The 25,214-nt window shown below is 44.5% G+C and overlaps 1 protein-coding gene across 1 annotated transcript in view; it reads left to right on the top strand.

Moving 5' to 3' along the window:
• Positions 1-25,214, top strand: part of LOC124722665 (diacylglycerol kinase beta-like) — a 500,391-nt gene that overhangs the window by 294,744 nt on the left and 180,433 nt on the right. Inside the window, exon 4 of the mRNA XM_047247810.1 lies at positions 23,800-23,934. Coding sequence (XP_047103766.1) covers positions 23,800-23,934 — 135 coding nt within the window. The remainder of the gene's footprint in view (positions 1-23,799; positions 23,935-25,214) is intronic.

Here is a 25,214-nt window from a genome sequence, read left to right as displayed (position 1 = left end):
TAACCTTATCAATAGGTGATTTAACAGCATTTTCCACATTGTTAAATACACCACTCATATTAGCCTTTACATCACACTGAATAACCCTCGCCTCACCTTTTCCACAATTCTCCATACTATTTCCAATAGACATCTCTACCCATTCATCACACCCATTATTACTGTGAACATTGCCCCTTAATTCCATATCCACTTCTGTTCCCCCTTTTGATGAAACTACCTCTGTCTCTGGTCTTTCAATGAATTTTGCTGCACACAAACCAATATTGTCCTTCTCTGCTTGTAATTTCTCTTCCCTTTTAAACATGTCATCAATGTAATACTCCCACTGTTCATTGCTGATATTAGCCTTGTTCCCTTTTTTCCTCTTATACCTTTTATCTGTATTTCTATAATTGTTAAAACCCCTCCATAGATTTTCATTTCCTAAGACAGCATCCATATGACATATCCCAATTTCCCTATTTTCCTTGCTGACTTTATTACTCATCCCATCATGTCCTTGTCTGGCCCTGTTCACATAATTACCAGCCCCCCTGCGGACCTTAAGTGAGGCATCAATTAGTTTTTTGATTGCCTACCCTGTCCATTTGCATCTGGCATTCCTACCCTCATACCTTCTCTATCACTCCTCATCTGATCAAAATTGTCTCTTCTCCCTCCAAAATTTCTGTCATACCTTTGTGGCTTGCTTCTCCAATCTCTATCCTGATTATTCTGATCACTTCTATCTTCTCTCCACCTGTTATGGTTATTACTGTATTCATAATTAATACTGTTTCCCCTTTCATGACACCTTCCACTCTCCCTATGTTCCATGTATTTAGGTCTGTAACACAATGCCCTGTCCATATTATCCACAAAATTAAGAAATTCTTCCACTGAATCTGTTGCACTGTGAATCAAATCCCATTGCAAATGCTCTGGTAATCTTCTCTTTAGTGTAGATATTTCTGTTAATACGCCCAGTGGCCTATCCAGATGATTTAATTTATTCAGTTCTCTAACACAGAACTCTCTCATACTTTCCTTTCCACTCTTGTAACTGGATCCATTCAAAAAATCGTTTTGCAATCTTAATTGTTTTGCTTGGCCCCAGTATTTGTTCAAGAACAGGTTTTCGAAGGTTTTAAAATCACAAAATCTATCATCATTTTGGTTTGCCCATGTTTGAGCTCCCCCTTCCAACTGCCTCTTAACATATTTAATTTTTGCCTGCTCACTCATCCCTGTCACAAAGTTATCCTTACACGCAGCTAGAAAATCAACTGCATGGTATTTATTCTCCCCATTAAAAGGTTTTGACAGAAATCCATGCCCCAGAGGATATCCCAACAATAAATTTCCATTCCCTGCTGCCACAGTATTAACTGTTTCCCTCAAGACATTTATTTCCCCTTCTAATTCCTTCTTATTGTCAGTAATTCCCTTATGGCAATCCAGCACTCCTATCTTAATGGATTCAATGTCTGCCTCTGTTTGTCTTTGAAATAATGTGCATTTCTGTTCCTGTACCTGAATCTGCCCCACAAGATTACTTTGCACAGTGTCCACCTTGGCTACTAGGCCTCTTTCAACCTCATCAACTCTCTCAATAATTCCCTCAACAATTTTAACTGTGTTTTCAACTTTATCTGTAATTTGAGTGAATTTGAGATCTAGCTGATCAAATTTTTCACTCACTGTCTTTATTTTATCACTAAGCCTTAATTCCATATCCCCTATTTTCGAATCCATTTCTCCAACTATTGCAATTTTTATATTCCCTATTTTCGAGTCTATTTCTCCTAATTTACTAGTAAGTTTTACAAAAAATGTGCTGAGGTCACTTCCTGGTATCCAGCCTATTTCTTTTGGCATGCTAGGGCTACTACAGGTACTCCTAACATCCACTGATTCACCTTCACTTTGAGATTCACGCGTCTCATCGGCCATGGCTAATGAAAAGGACACAATTTTGCAATGTAGCTGCTGGCTGTACTTATCTTTTAAATCCTCGTGTGACGCGACGTCTGCAGTGAGCTCCGCAGCACAGCTATGCAATGAATCTTAATCGGCGGCGTGGACACACAGCAAACTCAATCAGGAGCGAGAACACGTTGCGTAGGCCCTTGGCAGCATGTAGTCGTGTTGGTCGGTGGCACGGACGACGGCGTTGATCGTCGGCAGCACGTGGATACAGCTTCGACTGCTTTACCCGTAGCAACACATGGACGTGGCACGGACGACGGTTTCTTCTCGCGGCAGCACGTATCGCGGCACGGACGACTGTTTTACCCGCGGCAAACACGTGGTCGACTCATCAGACTGTGTAACTGACTGCTTCACAATCGTGGCGGCCTTATATCGGCGTAACCACGGGGCAGCGCGTATCTTGTCCAGCACAAACACTCCGGTACTGCTAATGCACCGATTTAGCTCAGAGCCCCCACACTGACTGTTCAAAAGCCTAACATCAGACGGACATTCGATTCCGAAATACTATGGAATATGGAAGAAAGTCCAATCCCGGCTGAGCCCCCAATTGCAACTAAACTCGGGCTCGTTTACTACCTATTTTTCACGTGGCTCATCTGTAAAGGGGGTTGGTAGTAAACGGTTGCATTTGCGCCCCTATTATTGAGTCTGATATTGGCTGGCTTTTGAAGAGCAGTGAATTGAACTATACACATTCAGATTGAAACTTATTTATTCAAAAGAAACACTTTAACGTTGTGGCCATGCATTTTTAAGTTCACAAATAATAATCGGTGCAATTCGTACACTGTTTGTCTCACACCCACACACTTTCACTTTGTTCCTTCGCATACCCTGGCGTCCATGCTTGCACTCGCGGCACTTTTTCCGCTCCCCACTCGCCACCACAACGGCCAACCACCAAAGACCTCGATTTTCCCGCTCACATCCACAGTCCTGAGTCGGGTCACATGACACCACAGTAGTCAAAATAATTGCTAAACATGGCCACAATTCGTTTACAGTATTTTATAATATTTAAATACTTAAATCTAAATACATTATATAATTTTACAAATTATCACCACACTTATATAATTCGTTGCAATTAAAAGAAAACCAAAACACTATCCAACGGAACTACAACGTCCATCAAAACACAAAACAAGTATTTTCTGGTCTATTTTGCCCAGCATATTATCTCTGCTGCTGTGTTTTAAATTTTAAATTACTTGAAAGAGTTCCATATTATCCCCTGTTACCTTACAGGCTCATCTTTATCGTAATTTTATAGCATCAAACATAATAATATTTTCTTCTATTTTTGTCTATACTATCTCCTGTCCGCGTTTCCCTTCGGTTAGAGGCTACACTATACTCATACTCTTTCCGAAAAGACGTCATAGCATGTACATGTATATTACATAACAAAATACTATATATTTTTCAAAAAAAAATTTCTTGTTATTTAAAGTCTGTGTTTTGTATCCTGTTCCCCCATTGTCAGTTATTTTGCTCCTCAAATAGCAAAACTCGTCTACTCCTTCAGTGTCTTATTTTGTAATATAATTCCCTCAGTGTCGTGTTGTTTAATTCGACAAGATTCCGTTATCCTTGTTTCACTGTCGTTGATGTCCCCCTTATAAACGTTTTCAAGACACTATCTACCACTTCTGCTGAACTATTTTCCGAAGTCCTTTACTTCCTCTGGGACAGTTATGTTACCGATAAACCATCATATTTCATTTCTTCTTCCTAAACTTTAATTCAGTTTCCAAATTTCTCCTTGTTTCTTTCACAGCTTGCTCAACGTACAAACTGAATAACATCGGGGATAGGTTACAGCCCTGTCTCACTCCCTTCTCAGCTATGGCTTCCATTTCACGTCCTTCGGCTCATATTGCAGTCTTGTTTCTGCACAAATTGCAAATAACTTTTCGATCCCTGTATTTTATCTCTTCTACTTCAGTAATTCAGTATGTAGTCCAGCCAACACTGTCAAAGGCTATTCAAAAATGCCATAAACGTAGAGTTGCCTTTCGTCAACCTATGTCCTAACATAAATTGTAGTGCCAGTAGTGCCTCGCGATTTTCCTTTTCATTATTCTGTAAATAAATCATTTTAGCATTTTGCAGCCATTATTTATTAAATCGATGGTTTGATAATATTCACACCTGTCAGAATCTGCCTTCTTTGAAATTGTAATTATTATATTTTTCCTGAAGTCTGAAGTAATTTTGCCTCTCTACTATAGCTTGCACACTGGGTGGAATAATCTTCTCATGACAGGCTTTCTCAAGGATCTCAGCAATTCTGAGGAAGTTTTGTCTACTCCAGAGGCCTTTTTATCCACTTAGGTCTTACGATGTATAATATATTTCCATTGCATGTGGTTTGCCGAACTAGTTGCTAAATCCACATTTCTCAGCTTCGGGTCACACAAGTACTACCATGACAGATTTTCACTTCTTAGTAATCAACATCATCAGTTTTGAATCCGTTGCATAGAAAATCACTATTAACAAAGTCCCGAGCATAAGTAATAAGTTCTCATATATGTGAATGGTTCCAAGACTTTTGAAGCAATAGAGGCCAACACGTTGTCTTGGGCAGCGAATGTTCGTCAGATAGAACGATATAGCCAGGATTATCCCAAGGCAGTGCAATAGGATCGTTCTTGTTCTCTGTATACATAAAGACTCTGACAAATAGGGTTAGCTGCAGTCTGTGTGATGAAAGGTAACTTGCCCTGAATGGGGGCAAATGGTGTACAGCCTGTACTATCTAGAGGTACACAGAAGGAAATCCTTGCCGGCCGAAGTGGCCGTGCGGTTAAAGGCGCTACAGTCTGGAACCGCAAGACCTCTACGGTCGCAGGTTCGAATCCTGCCTCGGGCATGGATGTTTGTGATGTCCTTAGGTTAGTTAAGTATAACTAGTTCCAAGTTCTAGGGGACTAATGACCTCAGCAGTTGAGTCCCATAGTGCTCAGAGCCAAAAAAGGAAATCCTTATAACGAAAGAACTCTACATTTTATGTTGATGCGTAAATACGCAATCGATGTATACACTATCCAAGATTTCATCCTCACCATTTCATGAACGGCGCTGAATCGCATGTCACATGCGCGCCAGTGAAAGCTAACACCTATCACAACATGCTGGCGAACTTTGCAGTTCCACAGATGCCTCCCGACTCATTTTCCAGCAGGATGGTATTCAAGGAAGACATCGAAGCAGTTCAAAGGTGTGCTGCTAGATTTGTTACAGGTAGGTTTGATCAACACGAGATTATTACAGAAATGTTCCGTAAACTCAGTGGGGGAACCGAGGAGAGAAGACGTCCTTTTCGAGAAACACGACTGAGATAGTTAAGAGACCGCCATTTGTGACAGATTGTACAACGACACCAATGTGCATCACGCTAAGGGCCGCGAAGAAAAGATAAGAGAAATCAGTCCTCCTAAGGAAACATACAGATAGTAGTTTTCCATTTGCGAGCAGAACAGGAAACGGAACGACTAACAGTGGTAGAAGGTACCCTCCGCCATGCACTGTATGATGGCTTTCGAAGTATGAGGAGCAGTCAAATGAAAATCGAACACCCACCACAACACAACCATAGATTGGTTACATTCAAAACTAATCACCACAAGCGTTAAGATATTTATCTCACTGGGAGACGAGACGATCAATTTCTGTTTCTTAGAATGCTGTCAGCCGCTGACGGACTCACAACCGCACCATCTCTTGCACTTCCTCGTACAACTGAAGCCGACGTCGAACCATGTATTTCTTCAGGTCACCAAACGTGTGAAAATCACGCGGTGAAAGATGCGGGCTGCACAGAGGAAGTTGTAATGTTTCCCAGCGAAATCGCTGAAGCGTAGCCTTCGTCCATTTTCACAGTGGGGGAGAGTGGAGGCGTGCGTTACCGTGCAACAAGATGTTGCCATCCGACAACATTCCTGGGCGTTTTGAATTTATGACGCGTCGCACTTTCTACAAAATGTCTTCATAGCGCTGGGCATTGATTGTAGTTTCACGCTCGAGGAACTCGAACAAAGGACCCCTGCAGTCGAGGAAGGAGGTCATCATGACCTACCGGAACTTACATAAGCAACTGTGGATTTCTTTGGTGGGGGAGATGTGGGATGTTTCAACCGTTGGCTTTGCCGTTTGCTCTCGGACTTGAAATGGCGACGCCATATACTCCACAATATAAATTCACTTCATTAAATCTGTGCAAAATAAGTTTATACAATGACTGAAATGAGGGATTCTAGGATCAGAAGGTAAATTTGAGAACAGATTGATATTTAAAATCAACTTACCGATGTGTAAGTACTGATCACGCAATCTTTAGCTTACGAGCTTAGAGACTTAGCCACTATGCTACGGGGCTACTGGGTGAACTAATATTATTTTAATGATTTAGTGTTTCTCGAGAAATTGTTTTCGTTACATTTTCACAAACGAGGGTCCACCGGGGTGCATGGTGGCACTGTGTAAGACCTGGCACCCAGTAACCCACCACTGTATGGGTGGTTTCAAAATGTGAAATTCACATCTGGTATACCAGCGGCAAAAAAAATCTTTAGTGTATTCGGAAGTTAATGAATTATTCAAATGGTTCAAATGGCTCTGAGCACTATGGGACTTAACATCTGAGGTCATCAGTCCCCTAGAACTTAGAACTACTTAAACCTAACTAACCTAAGGACATCACACACATCCATGCCCTTGGCAGGATTCGAACCTGCGACTGTAGCGGTCGCGCGGTTCCAGACTGAAGCTCCTAGAACCGCTCGGTCACAGCGGCCGGCAATGAAATATAACGATAACATTTTATCAGGTCAAAAACCGATAACTGATACTTACATTGTTTTATACGTTGCACATAGAAGCTACTTGCTTTTTTAAATTTCGTAGCGTATATAAACAAAACAAACAAATTTACCTTATTCTTCAATGCTTCTCGTTTTCCTGTCGGCAAATTTCGCCGGCACTAGATAAAATAATGTGTATGTGGTTGCACTAAGGTAGCGTTTATATTTTCTTATGGTGCGAAAAGGATTTATGTTTTAGATGTTTATATGACGATAATCATCCAAGAAAATGTGCATATCGTTCTGGGACTAAAGTAAAGTACTTTATTATTTTAGGTCCTATACTTTGATACCTAAAGCAGAGAAAGGGCCTTTTCTTAGCATTTGCTACGGGTCCCGCGCTGCACGCAGTATAAGTGATGCCGATCGTGGGATTTCAGATGTCCGTCAAGACAACTGTTACCTCTGTTGTCTGTCGTCTGGTGCCATAGCAAACTTCCTACTAATAGAGGTTGCACGGTTTGCCAGAAAGGTTCGCTAGCGGACAGCTCTCCGAAGTTTGTATTCCTTCTCCTCGCTGCCCTTGCCGTCCACAGTGTCTGGACACCGGAGACGAGATGTGCTGGGGAGACACGCCACTCCTTTGTTTCGCGCTTTGCGCGAAGTGCTCTCGTGAGAGAAGGGCAGCGCCGCTGCTCGGCTTGTTATAGGTTTTCCCCTCTCGACTGAAGTGTCGTGCGCACCGCTGGCCTCTCCAACCACCCCCACCACCCCCTCCCCCTCTTCACTCCCACCTCGTCTGCTATCGCTTGCTCCGGGAGTCTCTCACGAGCCGGTTCCTTGTTTGCTGTGCGATTACTGCTCTGACGTTTGACGGCTATACCATCTCAAGAGAAACTTCGTATCATACTGTATACTGGGTGTTTCAGAAATAAGTACAGCATTGTTGTGGGATGTCAGGTTGGATATAGGCAACCATTTGAAGTATTACGAACGTTGGGTGCGTGAATCATAGTTGGAGCGTTAGACAATGCCAAAGCGCATTCACCTTGCCTGGAGGAAACATCACTATCCAGTGTGATTACTGCAGTAAATACCTGAAGTGTGCGCCCTTGGCTTGATGGCATTACTCAAGTCGTCGGAAGGGTGGACATCGTGTAATGTTTCACTGGCATGTCTCCTGGAGCAACAGCAGTTCGAGCTACGAGTTCTTCCACAGCGTCTGTAGGTGTTTTATACACAAGAGCCTTCAGGTGGCTCCAAAAATAAAAATCAAAGCCAGTGACCAGGTCCATTACGCCAAATACAGCGTCCAGGATATTGTCTGTCTAAGAATCTTCTCACTCGATTTGTGAAATGTTGAGGTGCCCCATTATGCTGTAAGACCATTCGTATTCTGATTTGAAGCGACAATTCTTAGAGAAGACCGGGAAGTATATGTTTGAGAAATACGCAGTAATCACGACCAGTTAGACAGTGTGGAAGAATGTAGGGCTCCACTACTTGGATGTGAAGAATTCCAGCCCAAACCTGAAAATCGTCTCTGAAAATGTTGAACAGCCCTTGCGACAATTTTCGCATCACCATACATCAGAGTCGTGACCGCTGAAAATTCTTTCGCGAGTGGAAGTCGATTCATAAGTCCACAGAGCAATTTTTGCGAAGTCGAGAGTTACATTCTTTGCTGCAAGAATCATACGGCAAAGTCGTTTCGAACCTTACACAATATGCAGGAATGAAGACGATCATCACGCAGAGTTCTCTAAGTACTGCTAGAACTGGCATTTAGAGCACGAGCAACGGAGCGTATGCTATCTGAAGGATGGTTGCCGAACATTTGTAGTGCACTTTCCTCGAAACCAGCATTGTGTATACTTCGTGGCTGATCTCGAGCATGGAAATCTCCCTCCAATGTGTCCCTTTCACGGAGACAACGATCCACAGCAGCAAACGTTGTCTAATTTGGCATTCGTCTGTTTGGATATAGTTATGCGTACAAACGCTGTGCTCCTTCAACAGTTCCTGCAGCACCAGAGGCCAAGTTCTACGCACGATAACACAGAGTAAACAATATTTCTACATTTGCAAGTTCCTTTGATACAACACTTGGTTACGAACTACGTTGAGATGGAAGCGAAGTACACAAACGACAGCTCAGATCAGGTACACAGCACCGAATGAGGACAGAGTTTCCTCGTTAGGGCACGGGTAGCAGTGAAAACAAATGACACTAGGCATCCAAACTTACCGCCGGTTATCGCACCACAGGGCGGATCCATAACTTTTTGAGGTCGCCTACCGTCGTAAAAAAGCGTCAACGACCCCATGTTCGTGCACTTAAAATGATTGCCTATATCCAACCTATTACCTCACAAAAATTGTAGACTTATTTCTGAAGCACGCGGTATAATGTAATATAACAGGCACGCTGGACAAAAAGAACTATTCACGCCAATGAAGTCTAGTGCTAATAACACATAACACCATCTCCAGTCTTAATAGCCGGCCAGGAAGAGAGTCCGCCGTTTTCTCCAGGTATGCCGTCTCCAGATAAGGCAACGGACTGAAGGTTAGATCCCTCTGAGCCACCAAACTGCGCGGATGTTGATGTCTACGTTCCCTACATTGGTCCATAAGGTTTCTGATATACACTGTGGACTGAGATCGGATGATTTGATGGGCCATGGTGTGGCTAAACTTTCGTCAAACTACGAACGTACGCACGCAGCTCTCTGAACACGGCTGCTACTACCATCTTGAGAAAGGGCAGTTTCGGTAGCGCACTCATCACGTAGACATAGAAGAATGGGCAACACTTTGTCCCCGAGAACGTTGGAACAGTTACAAATAAATATTTTAACATAAAGACAAACCAAAAGAATTTAAAAAATCATTACCATGAGACTGAATCATTGAAACCAAAGTAGAAAGACCTAAAGCTCTCTCTCAAACAGAAAAAGCTAAAAAAGTAACAGGAAAAAAGTAATCATAATCGAATTCAATAAGAAAAATAATAATTAGCATAAAGAAAGAACAGTAGACTCTAATCTCAACAAAACCATCACTAATGTTTATGTTTATAAGAAAAAACATAAACACCAGCAAAATAAACCAATAAAGAAGTAAGAACAGAGAATATAAAAATTAGTTTTAATAGTTTAAGAAAACGCCGGTCTTGTAAACTGGAAATAAATGTATCCCCCACTTTTAAAACTTCAGGGGTGGAAAAGCTTTCCATCATTGGTCCTAAAAACCTATATTTTAATAAACTTACACTTTAAATGATTAAAATAATAATTGTATCACTCTCAAATGTAATAAATATTAATTTTATTAAGTTAAGACATTGGTATGTTCACAGAGAGCTGAATGAGTGGGTCCACGTCATGGTACGGAGAATACACCCAAAATACCACAGAACCAACTCCAGTCTGAATTAAATCCTCAACACTCTAGGGGTTAAAAGCCTCATTTTACCGTCATTTGAAAAAAGACAAAATGACGACCCCTACCACCAAGCTATACGCCTTCAGTCAGCTTGTGTTGTTTGTCCCACTGAGGACATGCGTCTTTATGTGCCTCTTTTACGAGATACCTGAGTCCAAATCTCCATCGCGTGCAGTAGCCATCACCAATATTCGCTCGGAAACTGGTTGAGATGGAACTTCATTCACTGACAGTAGCAATACGTGTCTGGTTTAAGACCAGTGATCATTTACATTTGGGTCAGGAAACATTTACAGTCACGGTTACCGAGCGAGGTGGCGCAGTGGCCAGCACACTGGACTCGCATTCGGGAGGACGACAGCTCAATCCCACGTCCGGCCATCCTGATTTAGGTTTTCCATGATTTCCCTAATCGCTCCAGGCAAATGCCGGGATGGTTCTTTTGAAAGGGAACGGCTGACTTCCTTCCCCGTTCTTCCCTGATCCGATGAGACCGATGACCTCGCTGTATGGTCTCCTCCCCCAACCCAACCCGACGGTCACGGTTCTTACACTGAGTTACGTGGCTGCGACTGGAACACCATTCCTCACAGACACGTTGGCCATTCGACATTGGCAACCGACAAATGGAGCAGCGTCGATCACGTTGAGGTCTTGGGTACTCGTTTCCGCCATTCCAATTCATCTCCACGTCGACCCATCTTGCTCCGCTAATGCCGTACAACCGGCTAGCACAACACGTCTTTTGGTTGCCGTGATTTGGGTTGGCTGTGGTGGGGCATCTGACAGTCTGATACCAATTCTATACTACTCACAGCGCCTAAAAACGACCAGTGTTCTCCTTTAAAGGGATGAAAGTATTTGGTTCGCTGTACTGATCTTTCCTAAATCATTTAGTCATTCTTTTCAATCTTCTGTTGAATTCACTGAGTTATAAACAAGCGCGTCATTTGCAAACAATCTAAAACGGCTGCCCAGGATGTGTCCTAAAAGAATTTATACACACAATCTGATCGAAACTGTCCAGGCACTCTCATGTAACGTGGAATTTACCGCTAGATTTCACGAGAGGTGGATCTGCCAGTGTGAAAGGAGGCGAAGAGTACTTTGTTGTCAGTAGCGAAGCAGTAAAAGCAGAAAGGGTCGATCAGGAGAGCTCAGTGATACCGGACGTGAACTAGTCATTGGTTACCAAATGGTTCAAATGGCTCTGAGCACTATGGGACTTAATTTCTGAGGCCATCACTCCCCTAGAACTTAGAACTACTTAAACCTAACTAACCTAAGGACATCACACACATCCATGCCCGAGGCAGGATTCGAACCTGCGACCGTAGCGGTCGCGCGGTTCCAGACTATAGCGCCTAGAACCGCTCGGCCATCCCGGCCGGCCCATTGGTTATCACCAGAGTAACAAATTCATAAGGGACATTTCAACCTTTATAAGGCTGCCCAATTCGACTGTTGATGTGATTGTGAACTGGAAAGGCGAAGGAACAGCAACTGATAAACAAAGACCAGACAGGTGTCATGTACTACCGGACAGGAACCGTCGAGCACTGCGGAGGGTGGTTCTAAAAACTCTCATGAAATCAGCGGAAGGAATCACCTGTGAATTCCGAAGTACGACCAGCAGTCTGACTAGCTCGATGACTGTGTTCAAGGAGTTAGAAAGAATGTAGTTCAATGGTGAAGCATCTCCTGGCCTTAGCGACGCTTCAAGTGGTATAAAGAAGGACGCCACTGGGCAGTGAAATATTGGAAACGAGTAACTTGGAGTGACGAATCACCCTATGCCCTGTGGCAGTCCGATTGAATGGTTTCTATCTAGTGAATGTTTTTCGTGCTTAGATTGCGGTCCTCTTATTGAGCGTAAGAAAACGCTAAATGAGGAAGTAAAGGAACACGTTTTAGAACATTGTGTACTGCGTACAGTGAAGGAACAATTCGGAGACGATAATCGTTTGAGTATGACAATGCAGCTTGTCGTAAAGCGGCATCTGTGAGGCAATGGTTTATGGTCAATAACATTGGAAATTTGTGGTAAGGTCTTATGGGACCAAACTGATAAGGTCATCGGTCCCTAAGCTTACGCACTACTTAATCTAACTTAAACTAACTTACGCTAAGGACAACACACACAACCATGCCCGAGGGAGGACTCGAACCTCTGACGGGGGGAGTCGCGCGGACCGTGACAAGGCGCCTCAGACCGTGAGCTATCAGCAAAATTCCTGAAATGGATTGGCCTGCTCGGAGTCCCAAATTGTACCCATTGGAATTCCTTTAGGATGAATTAGAACGTCGACTTCGCCGCAGGATCCAACAGCACTACCTTCTCTGCTTTCGGCTCTTGAGTAACACACACATTCAGGCACGTCATTGAGAGAGTCCCCAAGGAAGTTCAAGACGTTATAAAGGCGAAGGGTGGATATACCACACATTAACATCCACTGGCAGATGTCCAGATACTTTTGATCATATTGTGTATAAGGAGAAGGGCAAAGGCCCATCATATTCCTTAGGGAATGTAGTACAAGATATCGCTGTCGCTAGTTGAGTTCTCATTAGTTATTACGCATTGTGTGGTTTGTAACAAAATATCATAATCTAGTCGTTTACCTGTAGTTGAGAGCAAATTCCATCGGCACGCAATCTGATTAAGCACACTTTTGAGGATCGGTGGCGGCCGGAGTGGCCGTGCGGTTCTAGGCGCTACAGTCTGGAGCCGAGCGACCGCTACGGTCGCAGGTTCGAATCCTGCCTCGGGCATGAATGTGTGTGATGTCCTTAGGTTAGTTAGGTTTAATTAGTTCTAAGTTCTAGACGACTGATGACCTCAGAAGTTAAGTCGCATAGTGCTCAGAGCCAATTGAACCATTTGAAGATTGGCGTCAATAACATATAGAAATGTAGCAATACAGAATCGACCTACCCGTAGACGATATCTTCTCGTGTCTATGATTCTTTCATAAAATCAAAACAATTTTCATAGACTCATCTTCGCGATTTTATGTGGAATGTGTGGAGTAGAGTGTTATTAATAATGCCCCCTTTCATCGCATCGCACGTTAGTTGTAATTATCGAAGGACACGAAATAGATGAGAAGGGAGTGGGACGAGATTGTAGCCTGCCTGTCCTAGACGTTATTCAGTCTATATTTTGAGGAAGAAATAAAGGAAACAAAGGAGAAATTGGTTATGGAATTGAAGATCAAGGAGAAGAAATAAAAACTTTGAGTTTTGTCGATGTCATTGTAATTCTGTCGGAGGGACAGGAAAGGTCTTGCGAAGAGCAGTTTAACGGAACGGATAGTGTCTTGAAAAGAGTGTAGAAGATAAATGTAAACAAGAGTAAAGTAGGAGAATTTAATTGGGCACTACTGAAAGCATTAGATAAGTAAATGAAGCTCCAAAAGTACCAGATGTGTTCTAATATGTGGGTACCAAAATATCTGACGTTGGTCGACGTAGAGAGGATATAAATGCAGAATGCGAATAGCAAGAAATGTGTTGCTGAAAAAGAGAAATTTAACATCGAATGTAAATTTGAGTAGTGGGAAATATTCTCTGAGGGTGTATGTCTAGTGTGTAGTTTTGTACAGAAGAGACTAGAAGCTTTTCAGTTTTGTTTCTAGTGGAAAATATTGAAGAATGGATTGGTTAATTGGCTAACTAAGGAAGAGGTGCTGACTCTAATTGAGGAGAAAAGAAATATGGCCTGCCAAACTGGCCGAGCGGTTCTAGGCGCTACAGTCTGGAACCGCGTGACCGCTACGGTCGCAGGTTCGAATCCTGCCTCGGGCATGATTGCGTAATGTCCTTAGTTAGGTTTAAGTAGTTCTAAGTTCTAGGGGACTGATGACCTCAGAAGTTGAGTCCCATAGTGCTCAGAGCCAGCCAACACTCATCGCGGAGGAAAACATTGACCCTCCACATAAAAAAAAGTATTGCTCGCACATCACTGGGGGCAAACCGCACAATAACCCTGGGTTCGGGGTGGGGCGGCGGTGGGGTGTATGCACCGCTGTAGCCTGTTGTGGGGTTGTGAACAACTGAGGGCTACGGTGGGACAAAGCCTCTCCGTCGTTTCTAGTTCCCCGATTTCATACAGAATACAATACACAACCTGTTTACAAGATTAGTGATGAACATCTTCAGTGCTCATATCATATAAATATTTAGGGTTAATACTGAAAAGCTATATGAAATGGGACGATCACGTCAAATAAGTAATAGGAAAGGCGAATGGGAGACTTAGCTTTGTTGGAATGGTTCTGGGAATGTTCCGTGCATCAGTAAAAAAAAAAAAAAATGCTTAAAAGACGATAGTGCGATCACTTGTAGAATAGTGTTCCAGTCCTCACCAAGTGCACATGACAACACACATCGAACGAATTCAGAAATGCGTTGCCAGGATCGTAACAGGTCGGTATAGGCATACGTTAGTGTAACAGAAATTCTCGGGGAATTTATATGAGAATCCTTGAAAGAAAGGCGTTGTTCTCTCGAAACCATGTTTCGTAAATTTAGAGAACCTGTATTGGACAAAGGTGTGAGACCATTATCCTGCAACAACCAGGTCTATGTCGCGTAGGGGTTATGAGAAAGAAATCGCAGAATTAGGGTGCGTAGAGAGCCTTTTAGATAGTCCTTCTTCCGTCGCTAAATGCACGAATGGAATAGGAAAGAAAAGTGATAATGGTGGAACGACGTAACCCCCCCCCTCCCCCCCAATGCGCAGTAGTTACTTTATGTATAAACCAGACATTAGACTGAAGACGACGACAACAATAACACCATCATTGTACCGAGTGAGAATGATGCTGCGTGTCACCTGTATATCTGTTGCTGTCTTCCCATTCCTCACCAGTCGCCAGGATGCTGGCGCGGCCGGACTCGCGTCTGTGACGTCACGGGCTGTGATACGGCGATGCCGCAGCGGACGCCGCAGGAAGTATTGAGCACGGCAGCCGGCGGGTGCGGACGTGTCCCGCAGTACAAATGGCCTGCAATAATGCTGACACTCTCACTTCTGTCCTCTGAGGCTCCATAACGTTGACGTCGGTCCCTCTTTGTTCCACAACTACACCACATTATAGGTTTCTTTACACTTTTGAAACCTGTTTACACTCACTTCGGTTGACGTACTACATTGCTTGACAGATTCGCTAAGTCTGCTCCTTTTCCCCTTTCCTTTCTGCACTTAACTAACCCAGAATCATTTCTATTCCTTCAGGCGCAATGAATCCACAGTCGAAATAAATTTTTTGAAGGACAGTAATCTTCCAAACTGTCCGAACGTGATTAAAATATTTTTTAATTGTCTTTTTCACTAATGCACAGGTTCAGCAGTGCGACTATTTTAATTTGTAATCTTTGGCTTTCCTGGCGAACCAGCTGTTCCTGTTGCTCTCAGGTGTCCAGCCGGACGTATTCGTTTACGAAACACGATGTAACACATATGGTCACTCTACAGGTATCATCTAAAGATGACGAAAAGGTACGTTGTCGAAATATCGCGTTTCGTAAACGGCTGCAACTGGCTGGACAACCCAGAGCAATATAAATATTTTCAATCGTGTGGTATAACCTATCAAATGGACATAGACCTACTTGGGATACGGTCAAAACTTAATATTGGTCTAAATTGTAAAATGTAGCTGGGTGGTCAAACTTTAATGCCTTGAACAGCTGCATGTACAATAGCATACTGGCTTAAGTAGAGGCAAACCTTCACTTAGACCAGTAAATTGCGCCAACTCTGCGTAGCAACTGGATGACTCAGAACGGCGTTAGGACTCTGAGCGCTTCTACAATGGCTACAAAACTGTTAGCGATGTTACTGTGGCGTCGAAAACTAACGCGAGCACGATATGATGCATCGTTCTGGCGAGTAAAATAGAATTAACTGATAGGTTCTGTCGAAAACCGAATTTCAATCTAAGCACCAATCACACTTCATTCACGACAGCAACTGTAAGTATATTCGTCGGGACGAAGACACATCTCGGACCTAAACAAGGACATTTAGATGGATTTCTTGCGGAAACATTTTAAAGTGGCTCACAGCCGAAACTGTGCTCTAGAGGAAACAAAGTATGTAGATGAAACTTTATGGCAGGTCAGAACCATGTGCTGGACCGGACACGAACCTGAGACCTTTGTCTTTCGCCACCAAGTGCTCTACGGCCTTTTTTTATCTCATTTTGTTCGTTGCATTTATTCAGGGCCTACGTCCCAATGACGTCCGTTCAAGTTCATCGTTGATCTGTCCACTCGATTTTTTTTCGGAGTGCAACTAATCCGCTGAGCTATCCTCACTACCAGCACCCACTGCTTTACTTCCGCCAGCATCTCATCTCTTACCTTCCAAACTTCCAGTCCCCTGTTTCAAGTCCCGGTGGGGCACACAGTTTTGATCTACCAGTAAGATCAAAATTGAAAACCAACACACACACCGACGCAGAGCGGAAATTCATGCTGGAAAATAAAGTAATATTCTAATCTACCCAATCACGCCTATATACGGTGCTTGTCAGGGATACGCCATGCACGTCAGTTTTCCTACACCTCCCTCCTTCCGCCCTCTCCTCCACTGCTGCTGTTCACTTCTCGAATTGTTCGTTGGAAGACCGACTGTTTTTCTGATTTGACCATCATGGTTGTTAATTCGTCATATGTATTGCGAAGAAGTAACACAAACCTTGATTCTTCACCTACATCTACATCTACATCTACACGATTACTCTGCAATTCACATTTAAGTGCTTGGCATAGGGTTCATCGAACCACAATCATACTATCTCTCTACCATTCCACTCCCGAACAGCGCGCGGGAAAAACGAACACCTAAACCTTTCTGTTCGAGCTCTCATTTCTCTTATTTTATTTTGATGATAATTCCTACCTATGTAGGTTGGGCTCAACAAAATATTTTCGCATTCAGAAGAGAAAGTTGGTGACTGAAATTTCGTAAATAGATCTCGCCGCGACGAAAAAGTCTTTGTTTTAATGACTTCCATCCCAACTCTGGTATCATATCTGCCACACTCTGTCCCCTATTACGTGATAATACAAAACGAGCTGCCCTTTTTTTGCACCCTTTCGATGTCCTCCGTCAATCCCACCTGGTGAGGATCCCACACCGCGTAGCAATATTCGAACAGAGGACGAACGAGTGTGGTGTAAGCTGTCTCTTTAGTGGACTTGTTGCATCTTCTAAGTGTCCTGCCAATGAAACGCAACCTTTGGCTCGCCTTCCCGACAATATTATCTATGTGGTCTTTCCAACTGACGTTGTTCGTAATTTTAACATCCAGGTACTTAGTTGAATTGACAGCCTTGAGAATTGTACTATTTATCGAGTAATCAAATTCCAACGGATTTCTTTTGGAACTCATGTCGATCGCCTCACACTTTTCGTTATTTAGCGTCAACTGCCACCAGCCACACCATACAGGAATCTTTTCTAAATCGCTTTGCAACTGATAGTGGTCTTCGGATGACCTTACTAGACGGTAAATTACAACATCATCTGCGAACAACCTAAGAGAACTGCTCAGATTGTCACCCAGGTCATTTATATACACTCCTGGAAATTGAAATAAGAACACCGTGAATTCATTGTCCCAGGAAGGGGAAACTTTATTGACACATTCCTGGGGTCAGATACATCACATGATCACACTGACAGAACCACAGGCACATAGACACAGGCAACAGAGCATGCACAATGTCGGCACTAGTACAGTGTATATCCACCTTTCGCAGCAATGCAGGCTGCTATTCTCCCATGGAGACGATCGTAGAGATGCTGGATGTAGTCCTGTGGAACGGCTTGCCATGTCATTTCCTCCTGGCGCCTCAGTTGGACCAGCGTTCGTGCTGGACGTGCAGACCGCGTGAGACGACGCTTCATCCAGTCCCAAACATGCTCAATGGGGGACAGATCCGGAGATCTTGCTGGCCAGGGTAGTTGACTTACACCTTCTAGAGCACGTTGGGTGGCACGGGATACATGCGGACGTGCATTGTCCTGTTGGAACAGCAAGTTCCCTTGCCGGTCTAGGAATGGTAGAACGATGGGTTCGATGACGGTTTGGATGTACCGTGCACTATTCAGTGTCCCCTCGACGATCACCAGTGGTGTACGGCCAGTATAGGAGATCGCTCCCCACACCATGATGCCGGGTGTTGGCCCTGTGTGCCTCGGTCGTATGCAGTCCTGATTGTGGCGCTCACCTGCACGGCGCCAAACACGCATACGACCATCATTGGCACCAAGGCAGAAGCGACTCTCATCGCTGAAGACGACACGTCTCCATTCGTCCCTCCATTCACGCCTGTCGCGACACCACTGGAGGCGGGCTGCACGATGTTGGGGCGTGAGCGGAAGACGGCCTAACGGTGTGCGGGACCGTAGCCCAGCTTCATGGAGACGGTTGCGAATGGTCCTCGCCGATACCCCAGGAGCAACAGTGTCCCTAATTTGCTGGGAAGTGGCGGTGCGGTCCCCTACGGCACTGCGTAGGATCTTACGGTCTTGGCGTGCATCCGTGCGTCGCTGCTGTCCGGTCCCAGGTCGACGGGCACGTGCACCTTCCGCCGACCACTGGCGACAACATCGATGTACTGTGGAGACCTCACGCCCCACGTGTTGAGCAATTCGGCGGTACGTCCACCCGGCCTCCCGCATGCCCACTATACGCCCTCGCTCAAATTCCGTCAACTGCACATACGGTTCACGTCCACGCTGTCGCGGCATGCTACCAGTGTTAAAGACTGCGATGGAGCTCCGTATGCCACGGCAAACTGGCTGACCCTGACGGCGGCGGTGCACAAATGCTGCGCAGCTAGCGCCATTCGACGGCCAACGCCGCGGTTCCTGGTGTGTCCGCTGTGCCGTGCGTGTGATCATTGCTTGTACAGCCCTCTCGCAGTGTCCGGAGCAAGTATGGTGGGTCTGACACACCGGTGTCAATGTGTTCTTTTTTCCATTTCCAGGAGTGTAGATCAGGAACAGCAGAGGTCCCAGGACGCTTCCCTGGGGAACACCTAATATCACTTCAGTTTTACTCGATGATTTGCCGTCTATTAATACGAACTGCGACCTTCCTGACAGGAAATCACGAATCCAGTCGCACAACTCAGACGATACCCCATAGGCCCGCAGCTTGATTACAAGTAGCTTGTGAGGAACGGTGTCAAAAGCTTTCCGGAAATCTAGAAATACGGAATGAACTTGAGATCCCCTGTCGATAGCGGCCACTACTTCGTGCGAATAAAGAGCTAGCTGCATTGCACAAGAACGATGTTTTCTGAAACCATGCTGATTACATATCAATAGATCGTTCTCTTCGAGGTGATTCATAATGTTTGAATACAGTATATGCTCCAAAACCCTACTGCAAACCGACGTCAATGATATAGGTCAGTAGTTCGATGGATTAGTCCTGCTACCCTTCTTAAACACTGGTGCGACCTGCGGAATTTTCAAATCTGTAGGTACAGATCTATCGGTGAGCGAGCGGTTGTATATGATTGCTAAGTAGGGAGCTATTGTATCAGCGTAATCTGAAAGGAACCTAATCGGTATACAATCTGTACCTGAAGAATTGCCCGTATCAAGCGATTTGAGTTGCTTCGCAACCCCTAAGCTATCTACTTCTAAGAAACTCATGCTAGCAGCTGTTCGTGTTTCAAATTCTGGAATATTCCATTCGTCTTCCCTGGTGAAGGAATTTCGGAAAGCTGCGTTCAATAACTCCGCTTTAGCGGCACAGTCGTCGGTAACAGTACCATCGGCACTGTGCAGCGAAGGTATTGACTGCGTCTTTCCGCTTGTGTACTTTACATACGACCAGAATTTCTTCGGATTTTCTACCAAATTTCGAGACAATGTTTCGTTGTGGAACCTATTAAAGGCATCTCGCATTGAAGTTCGTGCCAAATTTGGCGCGTCTGTAAATTTTAGCCAATCTTCGGGATTTCGCGTTCTTCTGAATTTCGCATGCTTTTTCCGTTGCCTCTGCAACAGCGTTCTTTTTGCTACGTGGGTTCTCAGAATTATTTTAACAATAAGACGGCGACTTTCTTGCAGCGTCTGCCGCTGAAATGGAATGATCAGTTCACTCACGCTCACATTGTGATGAAACAAATCGTATAGCTCTTCCAAGGTCCCGGATTGGCGAGCCTTACTAAGACTCGGTCTTTGAAGTGACTTATCTTATGTTTTGTATTCCCAGTATCCTGTACTCTTCATGAAGCTGATGAATGACATCATTTATATGATCAGACGATCTATGCGCAGATACGTGAAAATCAAAGCACTGGGATTCGTCTGAATAGCTGACAGTTGTCTTCAGTAAAATTATTGAGAAGAGAAGGATTCCAACTGGTGAGACATGTGGTACAACCACTCCAAATCGGAAGCAGAAAGGTAGCCCAGCTGAACGTAACAACTATCGTCCCATACACCTTGTACCACACGTTATCTCACCACCAATAAATGTGGATTTTTGAAGGGCTGCGGGACGACAGTCGCTGTCCATGCTGCTCGACTCCTTATGGAAAAACATCGGGAGAAGTCAAGGTGTATACTTTCCCTGACCATGAAAAGCCCTTCGACCGAGTGCCACACGATTTCTTTGCCCTACGAAAGCGTGGAGTACCTGAATAATTAGTAGGATGAAAGAGACTGTTCTACCATGACCCGAGGCCGGTGTGGACGTGCGGTTCCAGGCGCTTCAGTCTGGAACCGCTTGACCGCTACGGTCGCAGGTTCGAATCCTGCCTCGGGCATGGATGTGTGTGACGTTCTTAGGTTAGTTAGGTTTAACTAGTTCTAAGTTCTAGGGGACTGATGACCACAGATGTTAAGTCCCATAGTGCTCAGAGCCATTTGAACCATGACCCGAGGAGCGGGACACGATCAGCCGCTGGACAGTCGGGTGATTATCCTGTTTCTGTGGGAGTACATCAGGGATGTGCTCTCCCTCCTTTCCTCTAATTCATAGTCGTGGATACAATCGCAAGAAAACTGCAGAAAACAATAGCCAGGACATTACTGTATGTTGATGATGTGCTGTTGGCCTCTGAAGATAAGACTGACCTGCAATGTCAAGTCAAGCCTGGAACAACCGCCGTACAAAAGTAGCTCTACGACTCAACATAAAGAAAACGCCGTATCTCACCACAGATCTAAATGACTCGGGTAGCATAACACTCGCTGGTGTCAACCTCCCAGCAGTGAGGACTTTTAAGTATCTAGGTTTGAGAGTTCATACTGATGGAAGTTTCAGTGCATAAATCTCTGACCGCCTGAGCAGAACGTGGCTCATACGGCTTTCTGCGACTGGTGTACAATGAAACTGGAAGATTCCAAACAGGCAACAGCTGCAGTGTATGGTGCTGAACGCTGGCCATCAACAAAAGATGTGGAACCACAACTTGTTGTCGTGGAAACGAAGATGTTCAAGTTGACACCTGGATTAAATCTGCAGGATTATCTACAGAGAGTGGACAGAATTATGGAAACGCCACAAAGTGAAACTGAACAGTTACAGAGCATGTCTGTATGCTCTGTAACCGTTAATTTTGACTTTGTAATGCTTATATGTTTGTTATCCTGAACTCGTTCTTATATTTTGCGAAATATAATTTTGATTATCTGAATGATCTGAAAATAGGCCCTGAACTGAAACTAGTCATCAAGTAACTAAAAGTGAAATTTGCAACTTTGACTATTTTTCCGCTGTATCAAATTACTTTCGTCCATTGTTTCATAGTCCAGATTGTACGGCTTCCGCATCACGTTTGGCTGTTACATACATTTACATTACTGATGTGTGGTTTTTGAATTCCATTTCTCACTACAGTTCCCAGCTTATGGATCTCCATTCGTGTTGTTTTGGTATTGACAGGGTTCGAGTGCGACATTTAGTCCACTAGCGACGTTTGCAGCTGTCGTCTTATTTTTCGTCACAGTCCTTTTCAATGAGCGTCTGTCACGATCACTCAACACACACTTTCGTTCTCGTTGTGACATAGTCGATGATTTTTTTGGACTTTCCCTATATCCTGTATAAATCTTCGATAGTGTGCCTCTTGAAACACCAGACCCTATCGCTCCCTTAGTTGCGGGAGCACCCACCATACGAAAACATATATTTTTCCCACGTTCGAATTCAGTTAACTCCGACGTAATGCGCTCACTGAACACAGAGCATAGCACACTGGAGGCACACGGAGTCAGAGGAGTGTCAAGGGGGTACCTGTCTGAAAGCGCGTAGGACTCCACCACAGTTTCTCTCTAAACAGGTACGTTTTTAATGTGCTCAAAAAAATGTGGGCGGGTAGCACCGGGAGTATGTCAGTGTTGCACCCCCCCCCCCCTCCCCCAGTGATCACGTCACAGGAGGTCACGAAAGAAGAGGGCTGCAAAAGCAAAAGTACCCTTTCTTGCTGTGGATCGCGTTCAAATTTCATCGAATGGTTTTGAGCGGTCGCTAATGATTCCACCCTGAACGTTAGAGCAAAAATTGCAGTCGTATTGCCCTCCAAAGGGATACGATCTCGTTCACTGAGGCTGCTGCCCTACGATATCTTTATGGAAGCGTCGAATCGTCCGGAGGGTCAGCAACGTCAAAGGTTGTCGAGATCGTCATGCTGTTGCTCATTACTCTGCGTAATGTCGTTTTCGACCGATAAATGTGAGGGAATCAACCCCAAGTGGGAAGGGTTGGTTTCACTGACGCCTTTGTGTGTGAAATCTGATGGGACTTAACTGCTTAGGTCATCAGTCGCTAAGCTTACACACTACTTAACCTAAATTATCCTAAGGACAAACACACGCACCCAAGCCCGAGGGAGGACTCGAACCTCCGCCGGGACCAGCCGCACAGTCCATGACTGCAGCGCCTGAGACCGGTCGGCTAGTCCCGACTGACGCCTTTTCAACGTGTGGAAGCTCTTACACATGTTGAAAAGGATGTTTCGACTACGTTGCACAAGTTTCGCTGGGAAGTTCTTACACATACGATTTCGATATTTTTGGAGCCCTAAAGAAAGATATTCGTGGCCGTCAATTTGTTTCGGACGAAGAGGTGCATACCTGGGCACAATAACTATTTCGTAGGCAACGGCAAACAAATCAAATGGTTCAAATGGCTCTAAGCACTATGGGACTTAACATCTGAGGTTATCAGTCCCCTAGACTTAGTTACTTAAACCTAACTAACCTAAGAACATCACACACATCCATGCCCGAGGCAGGATTCGAACCTGCGACCGTAGCACAGCGTGGTTCCGGACTGAAGCTCTCAAAACTGCTCGGCCACAGCGGACGGCAACCGCAGAATTTTTTCATGAAGGCATTGACTTCTTGATGTCACACTGAAATAAACGTATTAGTACTTACGGCGATTATTTTTTAAATAATAAACAGTTTATTTATTTTTCTCTGTCTATCTCGTTTTCATCTGACTAGCACAAATCCGATGCTTCAGTTGATACATGTTGTTCTATCACGGAGGTTTCCCACATGTGTCAATTTTTCTTGTTACAGGATATCGACTTCGAGGGCTTCAGGCTGTTTATGGACACATACCTGGAAGCAGAAACCCCCGAGGAGCTGTGCAAACATCTCTTCCTGTCTTTCGTCAAGACACCACATGCCAAAGAGCCGGGTGGGAGTGATGAGGTAAGTAGATATACGTCATCACAGTTGTGGGAGACATCTCAGTCAGAGTGAACGCTGACGTAAAACAGAAAAGACCTGGATTTACGACCAAGTCAAATTGTCTTGAAGCGATAGTCACATCATAGTAATATGTCCGCTGAGTAGGCACAAAAAATTCATATTCTTCCCAAGGGATTCAAAACGAAGTCTTCCGCTGAGTCTGGGTACGGGGGTAAGTCAAAAATTACTCGGAATGTACTAGTAACTATACTTTTTATTGCAGTACAAATAGGACAACACTTTAACATCATTTTTCAATACAGTTCATGTTGACGGACGTTGTCGTGCAGCAACGCAACACCCGTCCACAGTAGTCCTCGACGTTTGCTTCGAGTTGCAGGCTTCATCCTGTCAGTAACCATCTCATTGTAACGCGCACTGTTTATTGTTGGACCATTCTCCTTATAATATTCCAGTACTGGGCCTTGTATGTCCCAGAAAACGGTAAGCATCAGTTTTCCTGCAGATAGTTGTGTGATTGTGGATGTTTCTATTCCATACTATGCCGTTTTCTCTCCGGCTCGTAATGGTGCATCCATGTTCCGTCACCAAAGGTGATTCTGTTACCATAGCGATCCAAATGTTTTCGGCAGATGTTCAAATGGCTCTGAGCACTATGGGACTTAACATCTATGGTCATCAGTCCCCTAGAACTTAGAACTACTTAAACCTAACTAACCTAAGGACATCACACAACACCCAGTCATCACGAGGCAGAGAAAATCCCTGACCCCGCCGGAAATCGAACCCGGGAACCCGGGCGTGGGAAGCGAGAACGCTACCGCACCACCACGGTCGGCAGATGTATAAGCGCGTTTGTTGGTGCAACACTGTGAGTTGTTTGGGGACCCATCTTGCACATACTTTATGACAGCCGACTCTGTTTTGGATGATTTCGTAGGCAGAAAGATGGCTAATCTGCAGACGATGTAGCATTTCATCAGTAGTCACTCGTCTGTCTACCAGAACCAAATTACGTGCACACTCAGTGTCGTCGTCCAGCTCCTTCCTCACGCGTAACACTTGTTCGACCATTTTTGAATTTGGCAATCCATTCATCAATACTCCGTTGCGGCAAGATACTGTTCCCTTATTGTGCTGAAAGTCTTAGAAGGAACGCGCTCCACGATACACCTTCCGACCACAAAAACAGGATCACCGCTCGCTATTCCTCTTTGGTGTGAACTTCTAATTGAGCGGTAATGCTCTGTCTCCGACAAAAGAAAGAGAAATGGAGCAAT

The sequence above is a fragment of the Schistocerca piceifrons genome, chromosome X (genome assembly GCF_021461385.2).
Source record: "Schistocerca piceifrons isolate TAMUIC-IGC-003096 chromosome X, iqSchPice1.1, whole genome shotgun sequence".
NCBI lineage: Eukaryota > Metazoa > Arthropoda > Insecta > Orthoptera > Acrididae > Schistocerca > Schistocerca piceifrons.
Note: the sequence above shows the minus strand (reverse complement) of the source record. Positions and strands in the feature narration are given on the sequence as shown.